The 22,198-nt window shown below is 46.1% G+C and overlaps 1 protein-coding gene across 1 annotated transcript in view; it reads right to left on the bottom strand.

The window, feature by feature from the left end:
• Positions 1-1,265: 1,265 nt before the first annotated feature.
• The window catches only part of JCAD (junctional cadherin 5 associated), a 29,198-nt gene continuing 8,265 nt past the window's right edge, over positions 1,266-22,198 (bottom strand). Inside the window, exons 2-4 of the mRNA XM_074157058.1 lie at positions 17,330-17,688; positions 7,059-10,711; positions 1,266-3,148 (exon numbers count right to left, since the gene is read on the bottom strand). Coding sequence (XP_074013159.1) covers positions 3,114-3,148; positions 7,059-10,711; positions 17,330-17,628 — 3,987 coding nt within the window. The 5' untranslated portion in view covers positions 17,629-17,688 and the 3' untranslated portion in view covers positions 1,266-3,113. The remainder of the gene's footprint in view (positions 3,149-7,058; positions 10,712-17,329; positions 17,689-22,198) is intronic.

Genomic DNA, 22,198 nt, shown 5'->3' with positions numbered 1-22,198 from the left:
AAGGCATGGTGGTTTTACATGATTTTCTGGGAATGCTCGTGAAACCTGTATCTTCCCAACCCAGCACTTTGATAACCTGCCATCCAACCCCAGCTTCCCCAGTTAGAGCAGTACAGCCACAGCACAAGCTGGATCCACAACAGCTTGTGACAACGTGATTTCTAAGGTTCTAGCTCTGCTCTTCCACCTGAGAATAAAGATGAATGCACAGTTCTTCGCTGCCGCTCTGCAGTCACTCGCCTGCATTGCAGGAGGCGCTGGAATCAGACGGCCACATCCTCTTCCTTTGCATCTGCTCAATCCTGAGCTCCTGCTGCTGCCATTACCAGTCACAGCCATTGCCATGACAGTTTTATGCACCCATTGGGACAGGCACTGGAAGTCATCATTTACTGGTTTTTAACTACATCTGGTATAAAAGGAGCTTGCCTCTGGAATGGCTTCTGGAAAGGTGTTCAGCTATGGCACCATCCAGCCCATTCCGGGAGCTGACATTTTAATTATGGCTCAGGTACTGAACAAACACTGAGCCACAACCATCCATAAAACTGTACTCTGTGTATCTTAGCTGTGTGTATTATAGTATGGAATGAAACAGCCAGTGTTAGAGGAATACACCATTTTTAAAACAGTACTAACTCTAGTCTTTCATCCTCTGTTAAGTCACATACTACCACAAAACAAAGTTTACTAACTTTCTAGGTTTTAATTTCTGATTCTTAGCCAATAAAGCCCTCCCTGCAATACTGCTGCTTCCTATTACTTTTTTTTTTTTATTTTATTTTTAAGATCTGGGCTGTTTATGTGCACTGGAAAAGTACTTACTTGGCACGACTGATGAAAGGGGGCTCTTGCAGAATCAGCCCCCTCCCTGTCAGAAAATAAAACAATCAGAAAACTCCTGTTCCACAGAGATGTGAACTGAAGGTAGCAGGACTGGTTATATGGGAAAATTTACAGTTCTCCAGAAATCAAGGATAAATAATAACTTTCAAGTTTTTTTCCTAGGCATCTCAGCTTTACTAGTAAGTGGGATGATGAGAGCTGAAGCAGTTCTTTTTAAGAACTGTTTTTTTATGGGCAGAATTGGGGCAGGGAGGAGAGGAGGGAAAAATGCATTGTAGCTATTTACTAGCCCCAAGATGTCCTAGATGGTGATGAAGAAAGGTGGATATAGTAGGAGTGATGGGAACAGTTTGTCAACAAGTATTGCTACACAGCATGCGCAAGAGTTAATAAAATAATTATACACCACATTTTCTTTTCAAACAAGCTTTAAATAGTCCATATTTAACAGAATCATGTGTTACAGACAAGAAATTCTTGCTGCCAAAACACAGGATGAGTGTTTTTCCCCATCGTTCTTTCCAAATTACAGGCTTAGGAAAAAATATCTCAAGAAATTAGAAGATTTAAAAAATAAAATTATGCTAAAAACCAGAAAAGGCCAGTAGATTAGACCAGTGAAGTACACGAACAAGTCATCAGAAGAATGTTAGTACACAGGTACTTACAAAAAAACACACAGGAGTGGACATAAAGGCTTTAAAGACACAGATACTATGCAGGCTAATTCAGAATCAAAGAGCAGAATGCATAGGCTTTATTATAAACTCTGTAATTCATGCATTTGTGTGTGCAGATAAAATATACTTAAAGCCATGTATTTAAATGCCATGAAGAAGATGCCTGAACTCCCCAGCAACATCAGTTGACTTCAGGGAAAAACTAAACCCAGTTTTGTTTATTTTTATACACTGGCCTAATCCAAATCCATAACCTGTAAAAGGGAACAAAGTAAAAGAAAGAAAGCAGGTATTTTTTTTCTGAGCCGCTCACTGACACCAGGACAAAGATCCAAACCCACTTTTTGGTAATCACTGTCACTGGAATGTAATGGCAGCAAGACCAGCCCGGACAGTTCTCAGCTGTGTTTCAGAAAGCGGCTCCAAGAAGAAGGATCCAAGGGTTGAGTGGGGAAAAACAGAATTTAACCCTGTAGTACATACATACATACATACATACATAGATGGCTCTTTTCAGAACAAAATAAGGTAGCGCTACTGAGTATGTGGCAATATGGAGTGTGCATTAAGATACACAAGTGAAATCTGCTTGGGGCACCTTCACTCAGAGGGATAAGTCTTCTTAAAATATAATAATTATAATAATAATACTTCTTTATACTTGCCACTTGTTAGCAATTGTTTACATCGTAGAAAAATAGATAGTATTCTGTAACAAGAAATATAGTTACTTTGTTAAAATGGGCTATTTTAAACCAGCTACTATTCTTTCATATAAAGAATTTCTAAACAGCAAAACAAAAATAGGTAATACTGAGTGCAAAACAGCCAGTGGTATACTTTGCATTGGTTTGAAACACTAGTTGCCAGCTACTATAATTACACGTTCTGTACACTGTACTACAAAAGTCTTCCATTTCTTAGAAGCTTTGGGGTTTTTGCTTTTCTTCTCTCTAGGTGGCAAGTAAGTATTTAATCCGAGTAAATTCAAACTCTGGAAGTCAGAAATAATTTCACCATCAGTCTTTGCTACCATTCTCTCACATTCCTTCCCCCTGTGTAGCGCAGCAGCACTTTCTGCTTATGGCCAAAAATCCCTTAAGTTAAACGAAGTTTAGACTGTAGATACTTAGAGGTTTAGTTTATAAATTCACATTCTTTTAAAAATCATTTCACTAATCTCCCACGTTTACGTTTACACCAAAGAGAAAACTCAAAAGCCTCACTTCATGCATTTCATCGTCTCTGCTGAGGACTGAAAGAGAGTTCAGATAAAAACTCTTTGCCAACAGTAGGTATTAAGTCTTAATGCTACAAAGCCAGATGGTTCCAATGTAGAAGTCAGATTTTTCTGTAGTCTCCGCAACAGTTTCACATACGAATAGCTAATTCCTAGTGGCAGTGGTAAAGGCATTATCAGTACACTATGAACACCACAAATGGAGGCAATTTCCAAGCATCAAAGAACAACAAAAAAAAAACAACAACAAAAAAAAAAAACCAAAAAAAAAAAAAAAGCACCCAGAAAAAATAATCAGTGAAACATTCTTAGTAGAGCAGAAATCTCTATTCTCCTCTCCGTTCATCTCACACCTTTTCAACTTTGGTGGGGTCATATGTATCTGAAAAAAGACAAGAAAACACTATTAATAATGTATTGTGAAATCTATTCAGTGTTGCTAGCTGTGGAAATGAGACGTCCTTTCTCTAATTTTTATTCAAAAAAGAAGCTAATACTGGATGTAAAGCCTTAAAGTTACATACTACATTCTTGACCCAAATTCTGTATTTACACCAGTGTCATTTCAGAGCAACTTGAATCAAATGCATGGAGCTATAATTTGGGAAATCTTGAGCAGGTAGGAAAAGCACACTGACTGCTAAGTGATTACTTCTAGTTTTCAGATGCTTTGTCAGGCAGAGAAAGACGTAAGATTTGCTCCCCCTTGTACTGAACACTAAGGACAAGTAAACGCTTTAAGGATTGTAGCAGGGTGTTTAAGGCTGGCTGAAAAAATGACAATGCCGTCCAGTCATCAGGGCCTTTTCATTCGATTACAAATCCTTGGTTTCAGATGAATTCAACAGAATACGGGAGAGCACAGCTGCGTTGCATCACTGTGGTTAGACTGTCTCACTTCAGTCTGCAGAACTGCAGCTCACATTTTGAACATTATTCACTAAAGCACTGGACTGGCCTACTAACATTGGTCCTCGTTTTCAGCCTGCCTCTTGCCAGTTCACAGGACAGACCATCCCTTGTTTTTCTTTTCCTGAAGCCCCAAGAACACTCTTCTATCAGAATTTTTTATTGGATTTATCCCAACATTGGCCATGAAGTGAGCAGATACGAGCCTTTTCCTTCACTCTTGTGACTCTGGGATAGGATTGCAATGAAAGGGCTTTGCCTTGTGATATCTGCCTGCCCTGTGCCATCATGCACGTCCCACCTACCCTGGGTTCCTTGGGATGCACGGTCATGGCATGTAGGAACCAGGGCTACCTATGGAAGCATCTGTAGGCACAGAGGGGCCTGGACAAACCAGCACTGCAGCCCATGCTACCATGTGCTACTTGCTGCTCTTGTGCAACCTGGATATCTGTGGTAACCTTAAACATCCCTCCCGTAGGCTGCACTCCCACAGCACTCGCCTTTAAACAGCTGAGCATGAAAATAGTTGCACACATAAATATCACACTTTGGAGTAAAATGTTCACCCTCAAGACTTTTATGTTGGTGTGAATGAATGTCTTCATTAAAACAAGCATAAAAATCCTCACAGGGAAATTTTTACTCCTGTTCGCAAGTGTCCTTCTGCAGCATCCAGACTCGTATCAAGGGGGGACTGGCTAGGAAAGAATTTCTGGATTTGGCCCCAGTGGGTGGATTCCTGCTGCAGGATCCTTTATCAATTTTCTTGCCCACTCTCCTCAAATTGCTAGGCCAGCCAAGAAAGGGGTCTGTGCCAGCAACACCTCTGTTGTCAGAACTCCTTATCAGTATTCAGACTCTTCTGGTATTTCCAAACTTCAAGAACAGACACCACATGAATGCAAAAAAATCAAGAGGAAAAATTTGAGGACTAGTGCTGCATCTTTCTAAGCTTAATGCACTGATGGTGTGGGAAGATGCCTCTAAAGCAGTAACGTTTTTTCAACTGTAAATAATTTGCCATCTAAACTGCTAGAACGTACAGAAATTCTGAACTGTTCTGTGTGAGGTTTACCTAAGAATAAAACAGATTCACATTTCAGAAGCCTGGTTTTCCTGAGGCCAGACACATTCACACCAATAGAACTCTCCACAACACGGCAGGTGCTCACTGTTTTGGGGAGTGGCGTGGGGGCAGAAGATCAGGCCACAAGACATGGAGCCTCTGCGTGGCTCAGTTTATTCCTTGAAATCTTACCCACACCCTCAGCACCTAAACCACGGACACAAAAGGGCCAGGCTGCCAGGCTACATCCCAGTTCTGGGGGGGACAAACATTGGAGTTCTGGCACTGATACAGAAATGTTTATTAGACATTTGGGTAAGCTCCTTTGAAATGCTCTCTACATAAAGAAAGCCAGAGCAGCAGCCTCATGGAAGCAGTCTTCAGAAAGCAAAGGAGAAAAGACATCCCGTGCATTTGGGAACACTTGGAGGTATTCTTCTAATGGCAGTATTTGCATAGTGAGATCGGCTTCTTGCACTGAGTTTCGGCAGAGCTCTGACTCTGGGAGATGACTGTTCATCTGCCAAGCTGCATTATACATGTGAAAACCTGTTTCTGCTGAGGCCTCTAGCCTCTGCGACAGGCCCAGTCTGCAATTATAAGACTAACATCCCCCAACCCCATTCCAAATAGAATGGCCTTTAGCAATATTTACTCTTTAAAAGCAACAAATACAATGGTTTTCCAGGATTTTCATTTTGGCTTTCAATGGCACCAGTGAGCTAGTCTGGAAGCTGGAGTGAGAGTTAACAGAGGAAGACACGTGGGAAGAAGCCAGGGGAGGAGATGCCTTCCCTCCCCGTGTGGATACGTGTTACCCTGCGGTACGGGACGTCCGCGGCAGGAAGGGACACCCACGCTATCCAGACGTGGGGAGGGCTCTTACGTCTGCAAGGGAACTGCTGCAATGGGAACACGCTGCGGAATACAAGCCTGGCATTGTCAGCAAGAGGGATAAATTTAGACCTAATTTACTGCAGAATAACTCTCCAATAAAACACACACAATCTGTTTTGATACATCCCTGAAGTTATGTCACCACAACAGCTATTTTCTTCACTCCAGCAGAAACCCCAAGGGAGGAAAGCATACGAAATGCATGTGGGGCATACTAGACCTGATGGGTACAAGGGAGCTGAATTAGCCCGTTTGGAAAATCTGGTCTAGAGAAACACAGCTCAGAGCAGAAAAAGACAGAGAGCTGTGGGATACAGAAAAAAAGACATGAAGGGAAAGGCTGCAAGACTGCAGGAGTCGATACTTAGAACTCACACAAATATTTCTCTTCAAATGGAAATACATAAATCCACTTTAAACTACGCTCCATTTAATTTCAGTCCCTCTGTACTGGAAAACTGTGAACAGATTTATATCGATGAGGTTTAATGAATAACCTGTGCAGATTTCAAGGTAGAATGTCAGCTGTTACAGAGAGGATGGTAAAAGGAAGGAGGAGATTAATATTCATTTAACAACTTTCACACCATACATTTGCTCACTCCAATTAATTTAATGGAGTAGACAGGTGGCCTGGGCGATTTATCCCTTTACACAAATCTATGGCAACAACTGATTTTCAGTTGTTCAACACAATGCTGTATGAAAACTGTTTTGGAGAGAGAACAGCTCATGTTACTCTTTGGGGATGCATATGGACTACACAAGTTTATATGCTTTTGAGAGATGAGGAATATCAAAAATAAAAAAAAAAGGTGTTCACTGAAAAAGGCAACTTTCCATTTCACCTGGGGATAACAGTTATTCTCAACATCTGATCTGGAAAATATTCATGAGAGAGAGAGAATTTTCCAGGCCCCTTAATGCAGCCATTTCCCAGAGGCTTCCCAGAAGAACATCAGATTTTTATTTTTAGTTTCTTCTGAACTCTGATATAATATGTGTCTACTTAAGTATTAGAGAGGGAAAAAATGGGTATTCAAGGAGAGGCTCTGATTAAATCACCACATGTTCCCAAACACTGGCACTAGAGTGACTATCTCTGAATTCTGCTGTTTGAAGCTGGCTGTTCCCTGAAACAATTAGACAGAGATGAGACCTCAGGGAGCGCTCCAGTCTCTGTGAATGAGTTTCAGTATCACAAGTGAGTTTTACAGTGACTTCTCCTAAAATGGGATCAGAGAACACTTACGTTATCTCTTCCACAAGGAGAGCAAAGGGGGTGGCAACCAGACAGGGGTAGTACCACCTACAGCCTGTTACTATTTGAGCAGCATTATGTGGGCATGAGCAAACCGATCATGCCTGTTACATAAGGAAAGAGTACCCATTTGGATCTCCCATCAGAGGGCCTTACCTAAAGAAAAATCTCTGTCGATCTTCTTCTTGTCCATTCCACCTAAATATCCATTTTCACTGAGAGAGATAACACGCTTGGAAACAGCCCCTGAGCTTGCCAGTTTGCTTCCTCTCTCCTCTTGTACCCTTGACAGTTTCTCCTCATCCACCTCCTCTCCTGAGTCTGCACTCTTAATGCTCAGACGTCTCATCCGGGACACAGAGTCAACTTCTTTCATCCGCACTAAGCGATCCATGGCAGTCCGGCTCGGCGGAGAAGTGAGCTTGCCTTGGAGTGTCTCTATCACTTTCGAGGTGCTTCTCACTCTCTTTTCTGAATGCTGATATACAGCTGACTTGCAAACCAAGTTTTGGTCCTCACCTTGGCTCGGACTCGCCGGTTGTTCAAGAATTTGCTCAGTTACCGGTGTTTTAGCACTGGCTTCCTGGGGAGTGGTCTGGCATTCATCAGGGTATAAAGATCGGCCTCCTGCTCCAACAAAGAGAGCACTCTCTGTCCAGCCACACTTTCGTCTCCCTTCATATGAACCCTCTTTTTTTCCTTCTTTTTCACTTACTGTGCTCCCCACTGATGACTCAAAGTCCTGGGCACCATTTGCAGGGCTAGTGCCTGGCTGGGACCCAACATGGTCATCTGGAAGGAGAGACTCCACTGCTATATCTATACCTAAAATTCTTGCAGCTCTTGCCTGCAATGACTCATTCACAGGGATTTCCACTGCATTTGCATTTGAAGAGTGATCAGAATTGTTAGCACCAGGTCCTGGAGCTACATCAAGTCCCACTGACCTCAAATCTGGCTCAGAGCGCCCTTGGCTCCTCTTCGTTAGTGACAAGCGTACTACTGAGCCTCTCTCTAATACTGTATCATTTGTGGGAGTTGCACCTTTGCTCAGTTTAACAAAATCTAGGTAATTTTGGTCTTCACTCATCTCCTGCAAGACAGGGTTATTGAAAGGATTACTGTGACATGAACTCCTTGGGCTACTGGACAAAACTCTCTTGAGAGGGCCCACACGAACTTGCTGCTTGCTTGTTCCGCTCTTGGCTTCCCCCATCCTCATTTCTGTTATCAGACTTCCATCTGCTGGCCTGACTCCTTCACTGCTCCCTCCTGGCTGTGAGGAGCCTTGAGAGCCAACACAGCCCGGCTCGCCGCCATGCTCCGTCCCCACGCTCCAACTTTCAGACTTACTTTTAACTCTTCCTGGCTTAAATACAGGCACCTCTGGCACAACCATTTCTGATTTCCTACCGTGTTTTGGCTCCTGGTTCAACTTCTCGCTTCTGGATGCCCTCCTCTGGGTAAGGCCACCTGCCTGCGGAGAAGCCGCAACGCTTCCCATATCTTCTTCACTGCTTGTGCTCTCTTCCTGCTCTTGCAGCTCCTTGTTAAAACTTTCTAGCTCACTTATTGCATCCCAGGGACGGCGACTTACAGGCTTCAATAGGAACTGCCCAAACAGCTCTTTACTGTTGCAGGGAGCGCCTGCTTCACCCTTAACTACATCTCCCCTGGGAAAAAGGCCGGTTTCCCTCTCCTGGGCAGGCACGGGCTGGCTCTGGTTGGCTTTTGGGGAGGGGGCCTGAAGGACCGAGGTGGCAGTCCTGGAAAATGCACTGTTGCTAGACTGGCTGAGGTGCATCTGACCCTTCATGCCGTAAGAGGTCTGTCTGCAGTTTCTCTCATCAGAAGGCAACCCCACCTGTTTTGACCCTCTTGCGGATGTTGGACATCCTGGGGGCTTTGGAGACAGCGTTTTGTTACTAGTGGGTTGCTCAGGCTTTGTACCATGGAAAAATTGTGGGCTTGTAGGTTCTTCAGTGAAACTGGTCTGTGTCTGCTGGTCTTTGTACTGATCACCTGGCCAGGAGCCAGAGTATTTGAGCTCTCTGTGTTTTGCAGGCTGAATAAATCTGAGGTCATTCATTTGTTTGAACTCTTCTGGTCTCCACAACTCTTGTTTTTGTAACTCATTTTTATTGGTCATGCTTCCTGTAAGCGCTTGTAACTCCAAGTCTGTTGAAGACATACTTAAGAGACTTTGTTCTTGCAAAGCCCCATTGTTATCAAACCCATTCTTATCAGGGCTCTGGGTTATGTTGTTGTTCCTATCTGTATCTGGCAGATTGGATTCTGATTTAACTGGGATAGAGACCAAACAAAATATAGTTTCATTCATTTTTTTCTTTGAACTCTTTTTGCTCTGCATCCCCGTTCCAGGTTCAAACTTTTTCACTTTTGTAACAGTCTCACAGGTGCTGTCCATATGTGAATTTCTTACAGAAAGTTTGCCTTTTGCATACTCCGTGCTGGCTTCATTACGGGGGCTATGATTAGTTGTGCTACAACTATCTCTTTGGTCCAGCAAGGCACAATTTTCCTGATCTCGGATGGATGGTGCCAACCATCTGTTGCTATGCGTGGAGCTGTCGGAAGTTCTTTCTCCCTTTGCAGAATTGGACAAGTTTGATGCATCCAAGAAGGCACTGTTGTACTGTACTTCAAGATCTCTCTCTTGCAAAGCACCAGAATTGGGACTACATGCATTTTCAGTGTATTTAGCGTTGTCCTGCAGACCTTCCGGTGGTGTGATTTTAATATGTCGTATTCGAGGATCATCAAAGGGAATATACTGAACAGAACGCAGGTAGTCAGTGGGGCGCCGCGCATGGCTTTGCTTCCCGTGAGGAAGGTGGTTGTCTTTGCAAGGGTCACCCCCCGCTTCAAAAGTATTCGCAGCTGGTCGTTGGCAGGGGACAACCCGCTCCGCAGGACCCTGCTGATCACTGCTGGCATGCGCGTCGTTGCTAGGCACTTCATTGAGGGGACGTGGGGTCGCATTTTGGTGAGACGGGGATTTGTAAGATGGAGGAGGTACATACACTGGGGGCTCCAAAGCAGAGTCTTGGATGCAAGCATCTTGCCTTGGCTCATTAACTTTGGCTAAGTAGGGGATGGGTTCGTCTTTCTGGTAGTGGTCCTGGAAACCCATGGTTTCTGCAGGTGCCCTCGTCTGCCGCTGCAGTTCGTAGGACGGAGGCTTGAGAGGTCTCCCATACTTGGGTTTCACTAGGGGAAGGAAATGGCCTCCCGTTTCGTGGTGCTTGGCTGGTTCCACACTCAGTCTGTTTGGGGGATAGGAGGGGGTTTTAGTTACGCTGAGCGAGCTGTTACTGTTGTTCAGGGAGGGCATTTCCACGCACCTCATACTCTCTGGAGAAAGGACCCTCGGCAAGGACTGCGATTTCCCCTTGTTGTGGGTGCTCAGTACGTTATCTCCCAGCGTCAGCGAATACAACTCTTGAAGCAGCTTCTCCCTGTCGCCCTCGGACATTTGTCTCCCTACCTTTTTTGGCTGGTTCCAGCTTTCCATCCCCAGACTCTGCCATTTGCAGTCACCTGGCACTTCGCAGCTCTCCTGCAAAACGCTTCTCCTGAGGTACCCTGCGCCCGTCCCCACCTTCAGCTGACTCTCCTTGGGGTGCCGGGGTGCCCCCGGGGATGCAGCCAGGCCTTTCATTTCCACGCCACCTTTATGGGAATAGCCCAGCAGCACACTGAAGTCCTGTCCTCGTCTCCTCCAGTAGGCAAGGTCTTTATCAGTCTTGGGCTGGGAAGACCATGCTAATGAAGGCCTGTCATAAACCCTGAAAAAGAAATGCAGCGTCACCAGGCAGTTTGCACAGATGCCTGTTCTTTCCCTTATGGGTAAGGCCATTAGGAGGTCAAATGTTGAGTTATGCCAATGGGGTTTGTGCAATCTATTTGCTACCAGATGACTTTATGATTTTAATGAGAGGATTTAAAAGTCAGTAATTAATATGAGTAAAGGAAGGGACCGATGCTCTAGTGGCATGTTGTTAGCTATGCAAAGCTGTTAGAAAGAGAAACAAATCCACACAGTTACGTGCTGTGCAAACATGCACAGCCCTCCTTGATGGACACCAGAAAACCAGAAATGATTTGTGTTGAACTTATTTCTGCACTCTGCTACATCAAAATCTATAGACGTCAAGGGGACTACTGTGGTATGCAAGTTTAATAGGAATCAAAAGCTAAAAAGTAGAGGTAGGGAGAACAGGTAGGGGGCTATTTCATAAAATATATTCTGTAAGAAGCATGATTTGCATCCTAGTACAAGAGCTGAAATTAAATATGTCATTTTCACCGTTGATTTTTGTTCATCTTTCAAAGGGAATGAATTTCTTCGAAGTGCTTTGGGTGAAATGATACATGCCACAACAATGGTGATGTCTCAGCACAGTTCTGAATAAGATGAAACCAATATTTGAAATCTAAAATACCTCAAAAGAAGTATAACACTGTTAAATAAAAGATGGATTAACTCCAGCAATCTATTACTGAAATATGAAAGACATTAGACATTTTATTGGGGATTAGAAATTCAGAACACAGATTTACATGAACAGAATAGGTTCTTTGTGTGTTCTGAACAGACTGTAAACTATTTAATACATTACTGCTGAACAAAATTGGTACCTTTCTATATAAATAATTAATCTTCTACTTGAACCATGTTCTGCTGTTCTTGTACCTAAGGTGTCCAACAATATAACTGCCTTTACACTATGTAGCTGCCACCAGCATAAGACTGGAAAGAAAAATCAAAATTGACAGAAATAGGACAAGTATGTAGATAGAACCCAAGAATTTCTTTCTCTTCCCTCCACCCCAAGGTATATGAACAGTGTCATTTGGCTCTTTTTTACTGAAAAAAAAATTATCTATTCAAATAGTAGTTTGTGAAAACATAATACAATTCAAAATTCGGAATGAAAACTAAGCAATTCAGATTCACAGCAATTTTCTCACATGTATGTTAACTTCATCCTGTGACTATAAAAGTTTAAAAACTGAACTGGGATAAGGAGCATCTTGTTCATATTAATTCAAGTGGATTAAGACTTAACATCTGAATAAAATGTTCTGCCCCTGAAGCACAAAGTGCAGTTCGATCGCTGAACCCCAGGAAGTAACAGACATCTTCATTAATCAGTGAGATATAACAGGACACCTCCTATATTGGAAAGCTGATTGCTGTAACAATGAACATTTCCATACCTCCCTGCATATGGAAACATGCAGCTGAACAAATGCTGCCGCCTTCTGAAGATTATCAAATCTACCTTCTCATCTCATCCCCATGTTGCTATGGCACCATTTGTGTCTGCATTTATAAAACGAGGTGAGAAACAGGGTAGCAGGGAGGAGGGAATGGACAGATTGCTTTTTCTGTTTGGTCTTAACAATCATCGTAGAAGGGTCTAGAGAAATCGCAGGAAGTACAGAGTCATAGATTTCAAGATCAGCAGAGACTGTTATGATTATTTAGTTTGACATCTTGCTCAATGCAGGCCATCAGACTTCCCCAAAATGATTCCTGCTCCAGTGGTAGCATGTCTTTTAGAAAAACATTTAAAAATCTCGATATTCAAATTTCCAGAGATGTTGTTGCATTGCTTAATTCACCATTAAAAAAAACCAACCCCAAAGTACACCCAAATTCTTATCAACCCAAATAAAAAACCATTGTGGGAAGGAGGTATGGTAGACAATAATGCTGAGATTTGCAACAATTGCAACTAACAGCACAGGAATGGAATGGATGTTTAAAGGATGTAATAGGAAATCAGGAACATGGAAGGAAGCATTACTCGACTCTTTCCTAGGAAATGAGTAAAACAGAAGAGTTTTGGTTAGTTTGCTTTTTTAAAAACAAACCCCAAGCTCAGACACACATTAAAGTAAATTAGCCCTAAGTTAGGACAGCTTCAGTTACAGAAAGGATGTTCCTCCATTTATTAAAAGCTGTTTAAAAGATTAAATTTATTTTTAAATATTAAAAGTTTAATAACTAGGCTCCAGTAATAAATTTCTGAACATGATAGAAACCTCTGTGACCTGTACTGTGTCATCATTGCAATGAGAATGTAGTAAAGGCATTTAAAGGGAGGTTTTTACAGCATTTTAATCCTGATCTTTTCTATGATCTGCTCACAAGGTGGACAACACCAGTCTCTCCAGCTTCTGGCTCAGGCGCTAGAGGTGGTTACACAGGAAGTCTGGCCCTGCAAGCCTCTGGAGAGGATGGCACTGCACCGTGCAGTGGGAAGAGCGTGCTCCACAGTCTCCCCAAGGACCCTCCAGCTTAGCTCCAGCCTGAACACTTTTCTGCTCCGAGAGATGGAGAGTGGCTTGGGCACACGTGCAGGCAGCAGGCACTGCAGCAGGGCAGCAGAGCACAACCACACTGCCTGTGGCTGCAGCTGCGGCAGAGCGGCTCCTGCTGGGCTATATGACACTTTTGGGTCTTGCAGTCAAATGAAGTGGTGGGAAAGGGAAGCATCCAGGAGACGCTCCAAGTTCAAAATGCTCCACTACAGCCTCAGCAATGCTACCTCTCTGGATGGTGAATGCCAGTCATGCTGCGGTCTTTGCATCCTTGATTTATTATCAACGAAGAGCCTGCACGATCCCTCTTAGCAGCAGCTAGTCTCCAACCATGCCACTACACAATTCGGTCTCACTCCATGATGCGACAGTACTGATGCACGAAGAAATGCGCACCCGGATACAGCTGGGAGGGGTGCCAAGGATGGAGCAGTCCCATGGGACCAACCAGGAAGATTTAAGTGCCAGGGACAGAGTGGTCCCATGGGACCAAGGAGGTAGATTTTAAATTATGAACTCTTTTCTAACAGACCTTCTTCTAACAAATATCGCATTTGCTGTCATAAAGTGCTTTGAATTGATTCTATATAAAATTAATCCAATGAAAACCATTAAAAAAAATAATTTGCTATTGATAGCTTTCTATGAATTTTAGGCCTTTGGAAGAAACGAGACCGTCAGTCCGCCCTGCACCAGCTGCATGACTGCATTTCACTGAGCTGCCCCTCTCAGAGCAATGGGTTGAAGCCGCTCGGTTTCCCTGGGGCAATGCTGGACCAACAGGACCTTGTGCGACCCACAGAATGGGGCTAGAAGTGAAGGAGCATGGCACAGGCTGTGAATTCAAACCCCTGCAGAATGAGGCCACTGCAGGGCTATCTAGCAATACCATGGGACCTCCTGTCCCTGTTTTCTGGCTGCCATCATGCGAGCAGAAGGCGCCAGGCACCCAATAGCTCAGGGTGGGTGGGCCACAGGCACCGGGACAGACTTTGTGCCCAACGAGGAGGTGCCATTAAGAAATTTCCAGGATTTGGCAGCAAGGGGGAAAAATTTTCAGAGGGCTGCTCTGGACACTGGCAGCTTCTGTTCTATTTTGGGATCCTATCCTCACATACACTCTTCCACGCCTCAACGTTGGGAAACACCAGTACACTTTTCTAATTTTTCCAGCAGGTAATCTCATTAATGATGCTATCTATTTATCTCTAAATTTGCTAGCTACCAACATAGTTCCTCCCACACAAACAGCTAAAATTGCCTCTTCTCTTCACTCAGGAGAGAAGCAGGAGGGAGTTCTCCTTCTGTGAACCCTCTCATCTCTATCCATGGGGCCAGCTTTCCCATATTCTTCGCCTCATCTCCTCTTCGAAACCTTTACTGTGCAAACTCCTAACGCTCAGTTAAGCAAGGACAGCCAGGACAGCCCTCCCACCATCTGCTCCTACACTTCGCCTGAAGAACAATGTGATGGAGCAAAACATCAATTCCCTGCTCCGTTGGGGGGTCACTTTCCCCTTGCAAGCAGCAGCAGCGGGCGGTGTGATGTGCCCACCTGCAGTTGCTACGAAGCCTCTCTCTTCCTCCTCCTCAGCAAGGTTTGATCAGCAGAACAATCCCAATGAGTGGAGACAACAGTATCATCCCCCACCGTCATGAAACACCCTCAGCCCTGCAAACCTCTTTGTGAAGGCAGAAACAAGGTGGGCAACACCACTCACTTCTGTGGTGTTTGGAGGGCAGTTAGCTCTTCTGCATCAGTGATCTGAGCATGAGTGTGGTGTAGGTAATTCCCTAGCTGAGGAGCCTGAGTCATGGTCCAAACTGCCATGGAACTGGTCAAGGTTTGTGAAGGTAGTTGGGACACACACACTGTATCTTCTGGCCTTCTCCTGCCACTGTGCTACATTGGGAAGGCAGCGTCAGGAGATCGCTGCAGGAAGCCTGCGAAACCCAAAGAGCAGTGTCTTTGTGCTGGACCTTGCTGGGTGGTTGTCCCCTCCTCGGGCCCAAACAGTCCCCAAGTATCCACAATGTGCAGCTCTGTCCCAGCCTGAGAACTTGGAACCTATTTCCTGGGACAGTCCAGAAACCAGACAGCAAGATCCAAGTTCACTATGGCCTGCCCACAACAGGCCCAAACCCCCCAAAGTGGGCCACTACAAAACTCTTCTGTTTTAAAGCAGCTCATGTTGGCCTGGCAGCCCCACGCCTCAGATGCTTCCCCAGGGCAGGGGAGTGGGTCAGGAGGGGGATTGCCACCCTGGAGCTCAGCAACTGAAACACGGGTTCTCCAGCGCTGAAGCTGCAGAGCTTTCCTGGATCGGGCCCAGAGAGCTCGCTCCAGCAGGACAGCGGCAGTGTCGCGCGCGACACCAGAGGTCCTCTGCACACCCAGGGATGGCTGATACAAAGGTTTTACCTTGCTCGTACCTGCTAGTGCTTTGTAAGAGTTCCCAATAGGCTCACTGGGCTCTAACAATAATAGTAAGAAAATATTTCTATTTTTGTGAAAGTGTGACAAAGCCATTTCCGGGGCTGTGCTCCCTATTTTATGGGGAAAAACCACTTTTAAAAACCAAGATATAATTAACCACACTGCAGACTGACAGATCTCACCCCTTGCATTTTGAGATGTTAGAAAGAGACATTATTTTGAGTTTGGCCGACACCAGCAGTTACAGATACATCTGTCACGTCTGAGATGTGGGGCAGACATGTGAGTCCCCACAGAAGCCCCTGGTGAGGCGGAAGGCAGGGATGCAGCTTCCAGCTGTGGTCGCTTCCAGCCTTGCACAGCCATATCTTCTTCATACCAGTTTTTCTCCACGTTGTCAACTCATCTCCAAGGCCAAGTGCCACCTTCCTTGACACAGCCGCACACTCTCTTCCCCTGCTTTGAAGTCTTTCTCAGTACCTTTCCTCACTTTATTGCTATCCAGTTTACTTCACCCAAAACACACCATGAAGGATCCTCCTTATTACCTTTAAACCTGTGTCCTTCATTCTCTAGAAGGGAAGGTTCCACCTGGGGACCTTCATCATGGCTGGGACTTGCTGCCCTAGGACTGCTTTACAAGGCTGACGTGTCCTCCTGCCCGTTATCCCAGCTGGCAGCCAGCAGCCATTCCTGCTCCAGGCAAACAGGCGTGCAAGGGGAAGAGATATGAAGGGAAAGAGCAGCCAAGCCCAGCAGTCAGGGGACACGTGCCTTTGCCACATGTCACTGAAGGTCCTCGTAAGAGGACGAGCTGCCAAGGCGGCGGCGTTTTGCCCTGCTTTCAGTTTCAAGCCCGTTCGGCAGGAGGAAGGGGCTTTTCCTCCTACACCATGGTCACGCTTGGGCTGGCTTCCAGTCCTGCTCTAGCCCCTTTCCTTTGTTCCTCTGCAGCCCTCAAATAGCCGCAGAACAATGGCCGAGCGCGGTGTGTACACACAGCTCTTCCTGCCCGGCCTGCCCCAGCCCCGGCACGCACGTACCCCGCGCCCAGCCAGCCACGGCTGTACGAGCACGTTTTATGGAGTGACGATAAGAGCTTCCACTGGCTTTCAGCTGTTTTAAAAAGAAACACTCAGGCACCTTCTCATGTTTACTCCTCGAGAGCGGCCTTAGAAAAACAAGAGAGTCCTTGGTGCACATCGGAACACCCACCGAGAGATGCACACGGCTGAATCTCCAGCAAAGCCCAGGGTGTGTATAGGGCTGAAGCTGGGTTCAGTTTTTTAAAACTGAAGAAAATGAAGAGCTTTTGCCCCCTTTTTTACTGTACTTGAACTGAGCTTTTCTAAGCCCACCAGAAAGGCCTTTCTGATACAGACCATATTAGTAAATGACACTTTCCCACACTCGGCCACCTCCCATCGCCCCAATATTCCCAAGTGCCTCACTCTAGCAGAAGGCGAATGGATGCGCCGCTGTGGTGTGTGGACTTGGCAGTGCATGGAAATGGTCACTAGTATGGGAGCAGGAAAGGATCACAGGAAGATGGTGTCAAGGGTTAGGGTCATGCTTAGTTATCTGTCAGGAACAAAAGGAAGAGAAAGCAAAGCCATGGCATGATGCTGAAACTTACCCCCCTTCTGAAGTATGAAAAGTGGACAAACCCTGAAGGTCATGGTGGTAACCAGGACCTGCTTGCCTCCCTTGGCTCCCATGGCTGCTTTCAGTGCTGCTCGAGTTGGTTTTCACCAGAGGTTTCTTGCTGTATGCCCCGGCTCTCGATTCTGCCTCAAAACCATTCAGCGTTCTCTGAGCAGATCTGTTCCCCGCGATTTCATGCCGGTATCCATCGTATCTGTTCTCATATGAAACAGGGGGATTTTTTGACAATTTGTATCCATGAGAAATCAGGAGGTCCTCGACACTGAACATATTGTGCTGGTTTCCCTCACAGCTGTGCCATCAGAAAGCTCTTTCCAGCAGGATCCATCACTGGAAAACAAAACCAAAAACAAACAGAAGGCTGCTTGAAACGAGGAAAGATATCTTTGATCAGCCGGTAGGCTGCTGAAGCTCAGACCCTCATCCCCTGGCCTCAGTCTTCCACCCTTATAATAAAATAGATGAAGCAAAGTGCATACAGATGCTGATGAATCATGTGCTGACCTTCCCCAGACAATACACCTCCACGCACTCAGCCAAGCAGCAGATGCCGCGCTGCTGCTGACTCAGGCCGTTTCACTCAAGAATTCACTGGTGATTGCAGCTTTCAGATTTCACTGAGTGATCTCAAAAAAAAAAAATAAAAAATCTTAGCACCGGAGGTAAGCCCACAATCTGAGTCAGGCGTTTCCTTAAAATACAATTTTTCTCCAGTCATGGAGAGGTGTGCTCTGTACTACACTTTACGCTGCTGCGGGAGGAGGGGGCGGGTTGCAGGGCACTATGCAGAGCTGCAGGGAGAGGCATATGCCAATTAAGAAAAAATGTTCACATGAACAAGGACAAAATATGCATGAGAACAAAAGTAAATTATACAACCACATGAAAAACCCAGGTAATACCATGCAGTACCCCAGCTAACCAGCCTTTTTTACAGATTGCTTTCTTTCTTGCCTGCGTTGGCCTGCTGGAAAGCAGTAATCCTCAACTAGAATAATACAAAACCTAAGATTTCAAGTACGGGCTATTTTTACAGCACACTTCCACTGCTAAAATGACTGGAAACAACCTGAGATGCCCGTGTCTATTGTGTCTCAGTGATTTCCAAGACATGGGACAGTCAAGATTTTTCTTCCCAGTGACAGCCCTCAGTTCTGCACTGACTACAGCAAAGATCCAGCAAACTGAATTAGTTGGTTGGAAACAATCTCTATTGTCTATACCACTCTCATGGCTTATTACAGCAATTACAGGATACCCATTCTTCCAAGGCTTCAAAATGAGTGGATGGTAATGATCTGTTCTGCAGGTTGTGCACAACAGACCCAGCCTGATACGCTCCTCCATGCCTGAACTGTGTTACCAGAAGAAAGAAGTAAAAAAAAAGGTGGATAAAAAAGTGAAACACACAGAAATAGATTCATTATGTAAAATGTGAAACACTCGAGATGATTTTCCCCGCATGAAGAGTTCATTTAACATGCCTGGTGAGTAGTGTGTGTCCTTAGTAGCAGCAGGTCTACCTGAGGGACAGGAGCCCAGCACTGGCAGCTGCTCAAAAGGAGATCGTCTCTGCAAAGGTCATGAAAAGCAAGTGCATTTTCTACACCGGGCTCTAATGCTCTTCTTGCGCAAGAAGAAAGGGAAAACTTTGTTCACTGCTGTTTACAATAATTTACTTTAGAAGGAGCAACTACTGAGACGGCTGCTGCACATTTATTAGTACTAAATCTCTCAGGCTACGTACACACAGCAGTTGATGGGTTGGCTTAGAATATAAACCAATTTCTGTGGTGCAGCACTCCATATATTACGGCCACTTTGTGCCTATCCAGCGCCCCATCCATTTTCTGCTCCCGCCCTGTCTCCTGGATGCTCTGCAGCCTGCGGAGCCGGTCGGGCCGGCTGCTCTGGGCCAGCCTGGTGTGCGGCTCCCGGGCACGCAGGGACCCTCCGGCCGCCCCTGCCCTGCGCTGCCCACAGCTCGCCCCAGGACAGCCCGCAGTGTGGAAAAACAGGCACAATTTTCATGCAGAGCCACAATTTAACTGGTAAACTGGAAGGCTGCAGAAGTGGCTTTTCAGCCCGAGAGCCTGCTGAGCGCTTAAACCGGTTTGTCTCTAGAGCTTAATGAATCTCTTCCCTTTTCACACATGTAACGCTACACACCCTTTAAAAACAGAGAAATAAAGCTCTTTGCCGAAGATAATTTAGGAGTATTCCTTGCGAGAACAGGACTCCAAATTCCCAGTAAGCGCTCTGAGTAAGCGAGCCAGCAGTAAGTACAAGCAGGCAGAAAGCAGGGAGGAGCAGGACCCTTCCCTCTTGGAAGGAAGGGAAGGCTTCGTGGGTTATTTTTGAACACTGACCTAAAAGGCTGATTTTCCATCCACCCGCCACCCTGGACTGCGCAAGGGAGCCAGGTACGAGCAGAGCAAGGGGAACAGCTGGCTGCTAGAGCTGTTCAGCTTCTAACAAGAGAAAGATCCAATGTGACTACCATAAACAGCAGAAAGCCCATCAGAGTGCTTGCAGGTGCAAGGAAGAAATGTGCTTTTCCTGCTATTATTGTCAGGCTGGCTTGGAGCGCAGCTTAACCCTCTCTCTGCTGTGCACTGCAGCCATGGGGCCATCAGAGAGGCAGAGGCCAGTGGGCAAGAAACCTCCAGCCCATGGGGTTTACTCTGATCCTCCTTTTGGCACAGGTGGTGAGAGCAGCGGGGTGGAAATACACCGTGAGGAACTGGTGCAACCGTCTCCTCCTGCTCTGCAAACTTACCACATGTGGAAGGGAAAACCCCGGGGTGCTACGGGTGGTGAGAAAGCCTGGCTGGCAGCCGGGTGCTCTCGCTGTGCCCATTGCAGCTCCGCAATGGGAACAAATAAAGAGGAGAAGCCTGCAGCCCTCTACCTGCTGTGGTGCCCTCGGCACCAAACCCCCTGATGAGCTCTCCCCAGACCCACCACATGGCGAAAGGCTTTGTGCCCATGGCACAAGCTCTCAGGAGCAGGTAGCAGTGGTGGCAAGTGGCTGCTAGCCATGCTAGCAGGACATGTGCCTCGAAAGGCTGTGCAGAAGTCACGAGGAGGTACCGTCCCCCCACATGGGACCTGGCCAAGGGGCAGGGGAGCAAGAGACCCTGCCGAGCAAAGCCTGCAGGACATCAACCATGCCAGCGCCCAACGTCCGCGAGGATGCTGGCCAGCTTTCCAAACCTGGCTGCAGCGCTGGGACACTCTTCCCACCCTCCCTTAGATAAATAAATCTAAAAAAAATGAAATCAAAGGAATTGGATTGGCAGAAGTAACAAAACCGTTGCGGCAGCACTGTCTTGCAAATAATCTGTCAGACTGGGCCAAAGAGTAAAGGCTGTGCAGAGCTTCTAATTTGAGGGAAGATCAACAAGGCTGGAAAACAGTTTGTTTTTCCAGCGCTCATTTGTTTTGTTTGCCAATGACATCAGTGCTTTCTGATAGGGTTTGCTTCCTGAGGATGCCTGCTATCTTGCCAGCGTTTCCGACTTGTCCCCACCAGCCGGTGCAACTCCACATTACACTGGAAACGGGGGCCAAGCTTTTCTCTGGAAACTTCTCAGCAGTGCTCTCAGATGCAGAGAAACGAGCGCGGGCTGAGTGGCGGAAACCGGCGTCAGCCCCCCTGTAGGCGGACACAATGGGGACCCGCAGCCTCGGCGAGCGGGACACAATGGGACCACCAGATGGAAACGTCATCAGAGCACCTCGGCTCGGGGTGCTCTGCCCCAGAGCGGGGATCTCATTGCTGGCCCTGAGAAAAGCCCAAAGCACTCCTGAAAGATAGCCTGAAGAAATCTGACGCTAGAGTTCCCTCTGCGCTGCTTCTGGAGCCCATTCTCAGTGGGGGAAAAGCACTACTTTCTGTTGATGGTCTGCCTTTATCTGCAGGGTTTTTTCAGTAGCAGAGGTTCCCAAACCTTATTATTTTGGAGGGGTACCACCACCACCACCTGTAGGATGAGCAGTACCAGCAACCATGACTGCCAACACTTGCAGCAGCGGCAGAAGCAGCTCTTACCTCCACGCTCCGAAATGGCTTGCACGCTGCTGAACCCTCCTTGCATGGTGTTTCCAGCAGCCCAACGGCGTGCTCCTTCCTTCAGCCCTGGCTCCAGAGAGCATGCTGGCACAGCACCCACGTACTGGCAGAGAACTTAGCCCTGGCTGCCCTCTGTTACCTCTCTCCTGCCCTTCAAATACTTGCTACTTGAAGTGGAAGGTGGCAACCCTTAAGCTGTTTGGGTATGACCCCTGAAGTCCTTGCGCATGATTCGCCCTGCCCGCCTGGGCAGAAGTATTTGTAACATTTTTGTAAGCAGTTCTGAACAACTTTACAGAAAAGAAAACATCGAGGGAACATGATTCATAATTGCAAAACGAAGCGTACAAACATCATGAATTGCCAAAATCAAGGCACCCTGCGTGGACACACGAGTTGTTGCAGTCTGTAATTACATGACTTCAGGCTACTGAATTCTGCAGGACTCCTGCCTGGGTTGACGTGCAGGCTAGGTGATGCTAGTCTTTATCTACAGCAGCTATCCAAACACTGTTCGGAAGACAGAGTTACTAGCAGGCATCTGAATTACAAAGCATATTATCTAGATGGGTCACACATTAAGCTAGCTTATCTTCACTCACGTCTGGGTGACATTATTCCCATTTCATATCAGACGTGTGCCAGACAGAAGTATTTATGCAGACAGACTAAAGTGAAAACAACCCTCTCCATTCTAGGCGCCCGGTCTGAAGTGCCTACAGCCTGATTTTTTAAAGCACTTAGCCTTAAAAGTGAACTAGGTAT

Source organism: Numenius arquata, chromosome 12 (assembly GCF_964106895.1).
Source record: "Numenius arquata chromosome 12, bNumArq3.hap1.1, whole genome shotgun sequence".
Lineage (NCBI taxonomy): Eukaryota > Metazoa > Chordata > Aves > Charadriiformes > Scolopacidae > Numenius > Numenius arquata.
This window is presented reverse-complemented; position numbering and strand designations above follow the sequence as displayed.